The sequence below is a fragment of the Pelodiscus sinensis genome, chromosome 22, assembly GCF_049634645.1.
Source record: "Pelodiscus sinensis isolate JC-2024 chromosome 22, ASM4963464v1, whole genome shotgun sequence".
Taxonomy (NCBI): domain Eukaryota; kingdom Metazoa; phylum Chordata; order Testudines; family Trionychidae; genus Pelodiscus; species Pelodiscus sinensis.
Window position 1 is genome coordinate 14,206,653 of NC_134732.1, and position 12,789 is coordinate 14,219,441.

Below are 12,789 nucleotides of genomic sequence, written 5' to 3' on the forward strand. Positions count from 1 at the left end.
GAGAAATTGCTCATATTGTTGCTGTAACTTCTTTCTAAACCATTGGTTAACACAATAGCCATCTGGGGATTTGTGTTTTCCTGTAGCTTGTTCCCAGTGTGAATAAGAGTGCTGAAAAATCACAACAGTAGCCACAATATATTTTTTTTCCAGAACAATTGGGAATCATGGGTTCTAGAAGACTCCAGCAGAGCAGAACTTCCTGTGACAGATAAAAATGATGACACTTTACCAGTAGGTGTCGCCATAGATTACACCAGTAATATGCCAATACCTATCAGTAAGTCTTATATACTTGTTTTGTTTGTTGTTTTTAAAAATAGCAAGTCAGATGGATATCTTTTGGGGAGCCGCCGGGTGATCAGTGTTTAGAGAGGTTGTTTTGACAAGGACTTTAGTGTAGTTCAACATCTCTAATTAGGCAATCTAGAAGCTTTTAGTAACCTGGGATTCATCAACAATCAGTATATTAATGTATTTGCTTTTTCCATCACCTACTTGAATAATGGAATTGAAATAGTAGTGGGTTTGAAGCTACTTGTAGTGTTTAACTCCAGTATGTGCCTGTAAGAGAGCTTGGTGGGCTATTGTAGCAGAGTCATTCCTGCAGGTCTATTTTCTTATATAAATTAATTGCATTGATCTAAATTAAAAGTAGACTAAGTCCATAACCAGGAAATGAATAGTTCACATGCAGATGCCTAGGTATCAGCTCTGCATTGAAAGGTCTGTGAAAGGCATTGTACTCTGTGTAACCAGTAACACTATTTCTGTATCTGCTGTGGCTGAAGGGCCCTCGGCTTTTGTTTCTAGCAAGGTACTTTGCTGATACAACAGTGCCACTGTGCTGTACCTTGATGGATTTTGAAAACCCTCCCTCAGAGCACAAAGTGAGTCTGAAATGAGCCTTTGGGTAGAGCAGAAGGTAGGGGCAAGTTGCCTGTAGCGCACAGCAGGATGCCGGTTAACTGAAAACAGCAGTACCCTTTATTGCAGCGATAGGCTACTGGAGGCAGTTCCATTCAGGATTGGATCTGAAGTATGTTCTGTGTTAATTAATACACTTTTATTGGATTAAGGAATCTACTAGGCATCTTCTTTAGAGCCAGGACTCAGGATTCAGTTGGTCTCTTCAAACAAATCTATTGCTACACATTCCCCTCTGCAATAAACCCTTTTTGGATGCCTTAGTCTCTCGTTTTATTCACTCTGATACTTCCCAGAAGTACCCTGAGGCACCTTGCTATCTCCTTCCCATAGCGTGAGAAAGCCTTTCTGGGGGTCTGCTCCCCAATTCCACCAACCACATACAATACGAGCCCTTCCCTTTAGGCCTACGGGTTAGCAATGGGCGCACACCAACCCCCGAGCCCTCCAAGTGTCTAGAGTGTCTATCCCCAGTCCACTGATATTCACAAATTTGCTGCTTTCAAGGGAACAGGGCACCCCAGCTTACCAGTTTCACATGGGGTTGCTGCTCTATTTAATTCTTAAATGTGTTATACTGAAATCAAGTATACGTTTATTTAACAAAGAATAGAGATTCAAGAGATGGCAAGTAGAACTATTGGAAGCAAATGGTGTCTCATAAAATAAATCTCAGTTTGCATTCTAGAGCCTAGAATTAATTGAGAAGATATTCTTTGATGTCTACCAGACTGGCAGTGATCCCTTTTTCATGACACAACAGGCCTCTTTGTGAAGGATCCTGTGTGTTTCTTTGCATTTCCTTATATACCAGATTAATCTTGGTTATAGATGGAGCATCCTCCTGTTAGTTGTTTTATTTTCCTGTAGGTTGCTTCTCTTGTAGATTTTGCAATCTTTCAACTGGTATCTGGCCCAGTCTACAAATAGGCATTAATTGTGAGGCATGCAGCACACAGTACTCATGGTCAGAGAGATAAGCGTTTGTAACATCCAAGGCATGTCACCACCTGGTGAATCTATCTTAAACTCCGGGTCCTAAAGAACATATTTTTTACTAATGATGGATTAATATTCCTTAAATATTATCCATACACATATTTTGTAATTATTATGATTACCAGTGGTTTTGGGGTTCTTGGTTGAGATCTCATATGCCATCCTTTGAGGAACTGCTATGCATTTATTTGACCTAGGGAGCCCCTATAGCCCTCTGCATCCCCTCTGCCCATTGACACCAATGGATCCCTGGGCCATTCATCTTCAGTGTTTGTACTGGACAAGTTTCCATGGGAAAATGACCTTCCCAGGATCCGCTCAAAGAGCTGTTAATAGGAGAAAGAACAGAGTCAGAAGAGTATGCACCCATAAACCAGACTAACAACATTCATGAAGGTTTCTGTGGTCTAGATCTGAGCATTCAGTGTAAATAGGGAGCATAGACACCACGTAAAAGGAAGTTTTTAAAAGGTCTGACAAGCAGTTTGGGGCCCAGATTTCAGCCTGCGTGAAAATGTTTGAGTCACAGCAGGCTCTAGAAACAAATCCCTAGTTTGAAGTAGCCCAGATATTCCCCAGCTGAGATTTAGAGCATCAAGCTGTCCTCACCAGAGGGTGTCTGTTTAACATTGGTATTATTTTTAAAAAGTGTTATAGCATTTTATTTATACTTTTTACAAAGATGAAATAAGATGTGTTCCCTGCTCCGGAGAACTTAATCTTAGGCAAGACACAAGACAGATGTGGGGTTTACTGAGAAATATGGGGGGCGGGGGTTATGGGTTGGAGGGAAGAGAGAGTGAGCTCTTAGAGCAGTGGTTTCCAACTTTTTTACACCCAAGATCACTTTTTAAATGTCAGAACAAGCCAAGATCTACCACCCCATCCTTCCCCCAAGACCCCACCCTTTCCTTGAAGCCCCACCCTCTCTATTCTCCTCCTCTTCATCACTTGCTATCCCCAGCCCTTATACACTCTACGCTGCCAGGGTTTTTTCGATTCTTCTGTGGGAAGAGGTTTTTCCAACATTTGGCCTGTCTAGTCTGGACCAAATGTCAGAAAAACCCTTCTTTTGGAAGCCTGCTTAGTCCTCATAGAATGAGGAATACAGGGGTTACCGAAAGAGCATGTTTGCTCTGCCACTAAAAAAAGCAGAAGAACAAAGGTGTCCCTGGACGCGGAAGAGTTTTTCCAGGATATCTCTGGAATCCTGGAAAAACTCCTGAAGTCTAGCTGTACCCTCACTGGGTTGAGACAGGATGTGTGGGCTCTGGGGTGAGAATGAGGGATTTGGGTGTGGGAAGAGGTGAGGTGTGCAAGCTCTGGGAGGAAATTTGGATGCAGGAGGAGGTGGAGAAAGGGATGCTGGCTTGGGGAGGGGGCTCCAGGCTGGGGAGTGTTGGGGTCAGATGGAGGGTTGGGATACTAAGCAAGCCACAGGCTTGTGGATGTGAGGGTGCAGGAATTTGGGTTGGGGTATGTGAGGGGCTCAGGGCAGGAGGGGCCAGTGTATGATAGGCTCAGATCTAGGGTCGGGGGGGGGGTGCAGGAGTGTTATGATGCTGCGGCCAGATGGGGGCTTGGCCCCAGTTGGGGGTTTGTTTGGCCAGGCTTCATTTTTAAATAAAATACTGTGTCAGAGACAAAAAGTTTCTGCATTGTCTTTATTTATAAGATGGGCAGGGAACCTGTTTTGAATCAGGAGTCACTGACCCTCAGAAAAGTCAATTGGGGGCCACACAAGTGAAATGCAAAAAAATAACTCCTCCAAAAACCCCCCAAGCCTCACTAAAGTGGCCTGAACTGTGCTGGTGGGAGCAGGGGACATGGTACTGGGAAAGGGTGTTACTGGGTGCTGGGGCAGGGGACAGGGTGCTAGTGGGGGAAGGGGACAGGGTGCTGGGGTAGGGGCAGGGTGCCAGTGGGGGACAAGGGGGCAGGGGACTGAGTCCCCCGCACCTGCCTCCTCCCGGGACTTCTCCCCTAGCACGTGCCTCCTCTGGGGACTCCTCCCCCTCCCTCCACCCATCGCAAGTTCCCGGCATGCAACAGACCTGGGGGAGTGGAGCAGCCAGTGCACTTCCGAACCCCTGGAAGTGGCGCGCAGCTGCAAGACTTCCAGCCACCCTTCAGGAAGCTGGCACTACCTCCACTGTCGCTGGAGATAGGTAGTGGGGCTTCTTGGGGGCGAGGGGAAATGGAGGGGCCCCCGAACGCCTCGCGATCAACCAGTTGATCGCGAATGACAGGTTGGTGACTAAGGTCTTAGAGAGTGAAGGCAAGAAGACTGTTTCAAACATATAGGGCTACATAATAGAAGACTTGATGCAAGAATTTCATGCTCTGTGTTAAGCAGCAGGTCATACTCAGTGATCCTGATGGTTCCCTTCTGGCCTTAAAATCTATGGGTATGTCTACACACAATTTTTATTTTGGGAGAAGGATGCAAATAGAGCTGCACATTTGCATACTTCCTCCGGGGCTTTTTTTTCCAGAAGACACTCTTCTGGTATTTACTCGCATCTATACCCAGCCGAATTTCGAAATAAACCCCTTTTTCGAGAGACCTCTTATTCCTCCTACAATGAGCTTTACAGGGGTCTTTCGAAATAGAGCATCTTCTGGGGAAAAAAAGGAGGAAGTATGCAGATGCGCAGCACTATTTGCATCCCTCTCCTGAAATAAAATTTGTGTGTAGACATATCCTATTTGTTTAGAAAACTATGACGTCAAAACTGAAAAAAAGATTAATAACAGGACTGGGGAAATTGTAGGGGAAAATTGGAACAGAGATATGCAGTCATGTAGGTAAGAATAAGTAGCTTAAATTGAGATGGCAACGTCAAGTATGAGGGATTTGGGTTTTGTGGGTGGTAGTAGAGGCAGGTGACTTTGGCGGTGGCATAAGCCTTCTATGTGATCTTTTGCAGGTGAGGAGAAGACTCTCAGTCCAGCTCCAGTTCTAATATTGCTCTCTACAGATGGAGTGTTGTGTCCATTTTACATGATCAATCAAAATCCAGGTCTCAAATCGCTCATAGTGACTCCAGAGCAGCTGTCAATAGAAGGGGAAAGAGCTCCAAAATCAGCAGGTGGGTGTTCTGTATGTGGGAAGAAGCTTTCAGTTTTATTTGTGGTGACTGGTAGTGCTTTAGCTGTTGAACTTGCTATCCAGGCAGCTAGAGGGTGATTCTCCCAGATCCCCAAAGCTCTTCCAAAATAAAACAGGCCTAACCCCCAATAGATTGAGCAGGGCTGGGTGGTAATTTTCACAGGAAGGCCACTCCACAAATTTTGGCAAGTTATCACAGGCTGCACATTTCTACTATATTAATGAAATTATCTCATCTATTATAGAACGATACCATTATCTTCTTTACACAACCAAGTAATTACATTTGACAATAGTTAATTCAATACAGGATTATCCAAATCTTATCTTAGACAATTTATATTGAAAACAGTTTTGTGAACACTTATAAAATTTGTAATAACACTAACACTAAACTTTTTTAATTTTAAATAGTGAATGTAAATTGAAAAGTAAATGTAAAAGAAATGAAACTCAGTATAAGAAAGAAATTCACTGATGGGCATTAACAAGGGAGATGAAGTCAGATGTCATCCTGGGCAAGGTTGGATATGGGGGCAGGGCTTCAGGTGGAAGGGGTGGGGGTTAGCCTTCCCCAGATAACTCTTCAGCACTGTCCAAGCCCATTCCACCTAGAGCTCCAGCTACTGCCACTGTGGCAGCAAGGGCCAAACTAAAGTTCTCAGTTGCTAGAGGTCATGGTGGATCATACAGAAATAGCAGAAAGGCCCAATTCAGCCCGTGGGCTGTATTTTCTCATCCCAATATAGAGCACTGGCAAACTTATCCACTGTTGCCTGGGTCCTTCAGGGCAGGGGGCTGGCGGTGTGGAGGGGCAGTGCAGGAGTCTGGGGGCAGGGTGGGGTGCTAGATTGAGGGATGAGGAGGAGGTCTCAGGCCAGAGCGTCCCATCTGGCATGATCCTTTCTTCTCCCCGCAGTCCCTTCCCCCGGCTACCAGGGGCTTTTCTCTCCCCACCCCCAACCCTGGCACTGGGACCAAGGGCTAGGAAGCCGGGGGAAAGGGTTTGGGGTAGGGGAGCTACTTACCCAGAGTGCTGGCGGGCAAGATGGCAGAGCCCCAGCCCTGCTGGCCGCTCACTTGGTGGTGTGACTGTCCTCCCAGTGGACACTGCAGGATAGCTCTCCCCTGCAGGCCCGTGGTGGCCACTCTCAGTATCACGTCCCTCCAAACAGCAGCCCTCTCTTTGCATGTTATGGAAAACAGTCCCTTTCCTGGGGCTTCCGGTCGTCCTGACACTGTCATACCCTGACCTTGCTTTAAGTTAGGAGAAGAGGAAGCCGCATACTAGGGGAAAACAAAAGAGGCTCCATGGGCTGGAGCTGGCCCACCAAGTGGGTTGATCCGGCCTGCAGACACCCACTCCCAGGGCCTGGGAACAGGGAGCGTGTGAAATCCCTCACCCACCAGGGGTGCATGTGCTTAGAGTCAAAGTGATGTGCACCCCTTGAAGGGCAGAGCGGGAGCACAGCAGGTGGAGACTTTGCACATTTCTCCCTGCCCCCAGACCCTCAGTGGCCTCGGGGTGGGGAGAGCACGTGAAGTCTCTTGCTCCCTGCCCCGACTCTGCAAGGGGCGCGCGGAACTTTGACTCTAAGTGCTACACACCCCTTGCAGGGCGGGAGGAGACTTTGCACGCTCCCCCAGGCCCTGATTGACCTGGCATTTGGGGGAGCACGCAAAGTCTCCTCCCACCCTGCAAGGGGCACACGGTGTTTAGAGTCAACCGCCTTCTGCTGCTCAGCTGGAGGTTGACTAAGGGCAGCGCTCTCTTGTAGGGTGGGAGCAGGAAGTGAGAGCCTTCCTGTGCTCACCCCGCTCCCAGACACTTCCCTGATTGACCTGGGGGTGAGTGGAGCGTGTGAAGTCTCCTATCGCCAGGGGCTTGGGCACTTAGAGGGAATTGCCAGCTGTTCTGAACAGTTGGCAGTTCTCTGAGGGGGACGGGCAAAGACTTCCTGGGCTCGCTCCACACCCAGGCCAATCAGGGTCTGTTGGCGGGGAAGTATGGAAGTGTCCTGGCTCTGCCCCTTCCACCTCAGGCCCCAGCCCTTGTGGGGCAGCCATGAGGCCAATTCAAAAATTTCTGAAATCCTCCCCAACCCCCAGCTAAAATTATTGCCCACCCCTGCTATATTCCAAATTTGGAGGCCCTCGCTCTTACCATGTAGGGGGCATTCTTGAACAAATGGGCTGACAGACAGATGCACTCTAAAATATATGAAGAAATAGAAAGTGGTTTGTGCAGTTCCATGCTCGAGATTCCATTCTACAAGCTGTGTGAATGTACATCGCATTCACTAGTCCTGGTAAAGGAATCCAGAGCATTTCTTAAACTACAGGTTGGACCTCCCTGGCCTAGCACCTTTGGGACCTGACCAGTCTTGAACCAGGAGTTTGCCACACCAGGGGAGATCAGTACCGACCCATCTTCTGCTGGACTTCTGCCCCCACCTCCTAGCCACCAGCCCAGCTCCACAGCCAGCCGCTGGGCTCCCTGCAACTGGATATCCGATTCCTGGGGCTCTGATCCAGAAGCATCTGGATTTAGCTTATTTCATAATTTGGCGCTCTCTACACAGCACCAAATTTTGAAATAACCCGCTATTCCCAAACGTCCCTTACTCCTCATGGAATGAGCTTTACAGGGACGTTGGAATAGCGAGCCCTAAATAATGGGTTTGCTGTTGAGAACGTGGGATAGCTATCTTGGGATACTCCTGTAGCCCGAACTAGCGTTGCAGTGTAGACGTAGCCTGAATGCTCCAGCCCTGGAGCACACATGAGATTCCTGAGGATGCCAGACCACAGATGTTGCTGAACCAGAGTGTCCCAGCTAGAGAGGTTCAATCTGTATACACTTACAGTCAGTCACTTTTTGGGGTGCAGGGCTGCAACCATGTGGCAAACTAACTGCTGTAACCTGTGTCTTTCAAGAAGGCATCTTGGGCACGTTAGTTGTGGTGTTATTTATCATTTGTGTTGAAGTAGCACTTACGACCTCCCCAGTCATGGGCCCCATTGTGCAAACACAGAACAAGAAGACTGCTTATCGACAAGAGCTTGTGTTTCTTCCCATACATTGTATCTGAATGGGGCCGTGACATGGGTTAAGTGCTTTCTCATCATGATGGCTTATTGAAACAGATGTCAGCTGAAGGGCAACAATAGCATTAGAAAACTGGTGAGAAACGAATAGTCTTAATAGTGTGTTAAGTGTAGATTGGGGGCTTCTTGTGCCTATATGGACTGATTAATTCATTCTCTCTTCCACTTCCATATATACCATGCAGAGATATTTCAGTGCAGAGCTACCAGTTTCTTCTGTAAATGTTTGTTTTTGCCTCTTGGAACACAGTGCCTTAGTTTGGCGTTGTCTCTCTTTTTACATCCCCAGTGAACTTATGCATTGGCAGGCTGCTTTATATAGGTTGGCATGAACCACATCAGAACTGATGGAGAAATTGTGGCACTTTTTCACTGAAAATTCCAAAGTAAAATTGATTCAGAATGATTATATGGATCAGAGGTTGGGCTTTGTCCATCTAGTGTCTCAGTGGATCAGCTTGGTGATTGAAACACCCCTCTCCCTCACTTCGTCCCTGTCGTTTTATGATATTGCCAGTCTCAGTAGTGTGATTGCATTTTACTGTCCACATTGAGCAGTTTTTGGCTTGTAATACTTCCTTCAATGACACAGTATTAACTTGGTCCAATTGTTTTTCTCCAGGAAGCTCTGCCACAACCCCGACCACCCCTCCTGCTCTTTCAAAGCTTGAAACTGTACCAGCTGGCACTCCTGCCTCAGCTACACCTCTTGCTCCTGCTTCGTCAGCCACTAGTCTACCTTCTGGTGGTGGCGCAGCTGCATTTTCCTTTACACCTTCAGCTATAAAGATGTCTGGGGATCCTCCACCATATCCCTTTGGATCAGATGCCTCCAAGCAAGCTCAGGGCCCCAATCTAACTGGAGCAGCTGCATTCTCTTTCTCGTCTGTTTCTTCCAAAGCTTCCATGACTCCTTCCCCTGCTGCAGGCCCCATGACAGCTACGGCCAGCTCCTTCTCTTTCGGATCGACGCATTTTAAACCAACTACAGACAGTGCTCCTGTGCCAGCACTGTCCGCCACGCCTGCTGGACTAAAGCCATGTTTCACCCCTTCAGCATCTAGTGTCAAAGTAAACCTCAGCGAGAAGTAAGTAATAAGCTGATGGGCTGTGTTATGGGGCGGACAGTAGTTAAACCAGTTTGGGAATGTGTAGCATATCGTGGTAGTAGCTGAGATCACACAGCTATTTCCAGGTTTTTTTTCCCCTAAGGGAATCCTCTCTGCTCCTGATGGAGTCCTGAGAAATCCCTTCACTATCTAAGGCTTTGTCATAGCCATCAGCTTTCAGGCCTTCCTTCAGTGCTGGTAGTCAATGCTCAAAGGTATGAGGTTAGAAGAGTGAAGATGTCAGATTCTATTCATAAAGCAGCAAAACTTGCACAGCACCAACTTGCAAAATACCTCTTGCTTTTATCTCTTTATTTCACAAACACTAAACTTTAATCCCACCCACCCCCCGCGCTGCTGCCTCTGTGTCAGAAGCACAGTGCAGGGGAGCAGGTGGGAGCTGGTACACGTGGGAAGCTGGTTTTCAAGCTGGCTCCCTGTGCATATTAGCTACTGCGGAGCCACCTGCCCACTGTGCTGCTACCTCTGTATCCAAGGCAGCAGCCAGCAGGGAGGCAGGGGCAGGCAGGAGCCAGTGCTTGCCAGTTCCTCACCTGCCCCCAGCATGTAAACGTGTAACTCCTTTAAAAAAAAAAAAAAAAAAAAAATCCAGCGGTTACACGTTTACACAAATACATGTTTAACAAAAAGTGGGTTGCACTCACAAAAGCTCATAATACTGTCTATATCAGGGCTGCTCAACATGCCGCCCATGGCCCGTTTGTGGCCCGCAGTGCAGTTTGGGTTTACACGGGGCTCAACATGCAGCCTGCAGGTGGGACCCTTCGAACATGGCCTCCACTGGGAACACATTCCACAATGGCAAGGCAGGGTGAACACTGAAAGATGCAAGCGGATGGTCTGTCTGGAACAGATGGGTACAGGGTGTTGGCGTTTGTAGCCCCAAGGGAGGAGGTTCTGGGGCATTGTGAGAAGTGCTTTGTATTCATGCCTGTCAATGTGCAAGAAGCTATTTGCATGTATATGCAATCACATTTAAGTTGCAACCCTCGGCATGTGCAATGAGCAGGGCTTGACAAACAGCAGCAAAACCTACTCGCAAGACCTGCATTGCGCATGCGCATGCCGCCAGTGAAAAGGGCAACGGGCTGAAATCTACTCGCCACGGGTGAGTAGATTCAGTGATTTGTCGAGCCCTGGCTATGAGTATCATTGTGGCCCCCAGGACCTCCAAAGTTGAGTAACCCTGATCTACATGTTTTGTTCATCTTTAGGGTGCTATTAGTCTATTTATTGTTTTTAAGTTTTTCCTCTTACCAACTAACTTGGCTACCCCTCTGAAGCTTTAGAACCACAAGAGAAATGTTAATTGAAATGGAGATTTAATGAGATCAGTTCTGAATTCTTTAAATTTCTATTTTTAATTTAGAAAATATGCTTTCACTAATATCTGGATCTATGTAAATTTAATGTTAAAGACAAACAAGGCAATCAATTCCTGAATCAGCTGAATAGTCCTGGTTTTTAAGATAAATGGAAGTTCCTGTTCCATTTGCCTTTTAAAAGTAATGCCTGACACTAGAGATGTTAAAAATAGTTTAAAACTGCAACTAACTGTGTAACTTAACTGTTAGTTTAGCCTGGGGATGTAGTACATCCCGCTGCGGGCTCTGCATTTGAACTTGGAGCTAGCAGGAAGTCTCAGTCTTGGCATGCTGGCCGTGCTCTCAGACTACCCCATCTCTGGCTTTGCAGTTAAATTTGGAGCCCGGTCCCAGCACATGTACCAGTTCCAAATTGAAATACAAAGCCACAGAGAGGGCAGTCTGAGAGCAGGGCCAGCTACCCGGCTGAGCCTGCCTGCTGGCTCGAAGCTCAAATGCAGAGCTGCGGCGGGATGGGGGGGTGACTGCCCAGATGGTCAGCGTTTAACAGGTAAATCTTAACGATTAATCAGTTAAACACTAACATCCCTACCTGGCGCACTGTACAGTGCCAGCACTAGTTTAATCTGATGTATAGTTCAGGTTTTAAGGCTGCTGGTTGTTAATTTTCCTCTGTGCCTGATGGGGGTAGGATGATTCCTAGAATTGAGCAATTCCCTATTCCAGAGCTGACTCCAGCGCGACTCTGGCAGTTCCATGGGGAGTAGTCTAAACGCAGTCCTGCTCTGGTGACTGAGGCAGCAAGAGCCAAGTATCAAAGAACCTTCCCCATTCTTCTTCATGACACTGTCTCTTCGGTTACTCATTATAGCTGCCACAAGCCGTGTCATGTGAACTATGGAACTATCTGGGTTGAACATGCCTCTTGTATCCAACATTCTGGAATGGGGTATAAAATAGGGATGTAAAATCCTGTTTAATTCGGCTACTGCTTAAACGGGGTCCTGCAGGTGGGGACTAGAGCACCCATGGTGCAGAGGGCCTGGCCGGGCTAGAGCTTCCAGTCCCAGCATGGTGGACTATGGTGGGTTGGGCCAGGAGGTTGCTCCAACCTGGCTGAGCCACTGGTAAGCAGTAAGCATTATCCCATCGGGGTGATGCTTAGCAATTAACTGCTGACATCCCTAGTATAAAAGCCCCCACCCTGTGAGTATCTCTGAGTCCATTTTGTCCTTTCACCCATTTCCCATCCTCTGAAAACGCCATCTACTCCTGCTAAGTAGTCTCATTCATATTCCCTGAATGGCTTCTTTCCACCTTCACTGCCAGCTTGGTATCTGGATATTGAGTCCCTGTAATGATTCACAAAATTTAAAAACTGTCTCCTTTTAGATGTTAATGCTTCATTTTGAGCATAGAAGAAGGTATGTCCAGTTCAGGAAGCTAAATTAGTTGCCCTGTTTTGTCTTTCAGGTTCACTGCTATAGATACATCTACTTCTGCTGGCAGCAGCAATCACAACAGCTCCACGATGTTTTCATTCTCTACCACCTCCAAACCTACTCCTGGAGGGCCTCTAAGCCAGTCCACCCCCCTTTCAGCTTCACCTGCCACCCCAATGAAGGCATCAACCCCTGTGTCTGCAACAAGTATGACATTGAGGCTAAGGCTATATATATATAAAATAATCAGATTTTTACCTTACCAGGTATAAAATGAATATAAGAGGTTTTCTCTGCTGATTTCAGCTAGTGCAAATGAGCTATGAGTTTAGTAATTCTCCCAGTCTTCAGACTGCAAACTATATAGTGCAGTGAGTATAATGCTGAAACTGGAAGGGTTTTCTCTTTGCCCCTCATTCCCCATAGGGATAACTATTCATTGCCTCAAGTAACTTGTTTAGCTTCATATTTTCATCTAGAAGCTGTTGCACTTTTAGTGGACTAATACATCTCATTATATTGCCTACATGTCTTTGCTGTGTTGAATCAATTTAATGCATTTATCTTCCATTTGTAATGGCCAAAATTCAAACAGATCATACATTAAATTAAATCTCATCCTGTTAAGTTAATATTTCTTTTTTCATATTATATGATTAGCTGTCTCTGGTCAGGAGTTGTCCTGGATAGAAATAGAAGAGGTGATAGAAGTCAGACTTGAAAAGGATCATTGGGCTAAGGGATGC

At 46.7% G+C, this 12,789-nt stretch overlaps 1 protein-coding gene across 2 annotated transcripts in view; it reads left to right on the forward strand.

The window, feature by feature from the left end:
- The window catches only part of NUP214 (nucleoporin 214), an 86,688-nt gene that overhangs the window by 13,577 nt on the left and 60,322 nt on the right, over nucleotides 1–12,789 (forward strand). For both annotated transcript variants that reach the window (XM_075905426.1, XM_075905427.1), the window contains exons 10-13: nucleotides 154–280; nucleotides 4,857–5,018; nucleotides 8,769–9,234; nucleotides 12,075–12,250. In XM_075905426.1, the coding sequence (XP_075761541.1) occupies nucleotides 154–280; nucleotides 4,857–5,018; nucleotides 8,769–9,234; nucleotides 12,075–12,250 (931 nt within the window). The remainder of the gene's footprint in view (nucleotides 1–153; nucleotides 281–4,856; nucleotides 5,019–8,768; nucleotides 9,235–12,074; nucleotides 12,251–12,789) is intronic.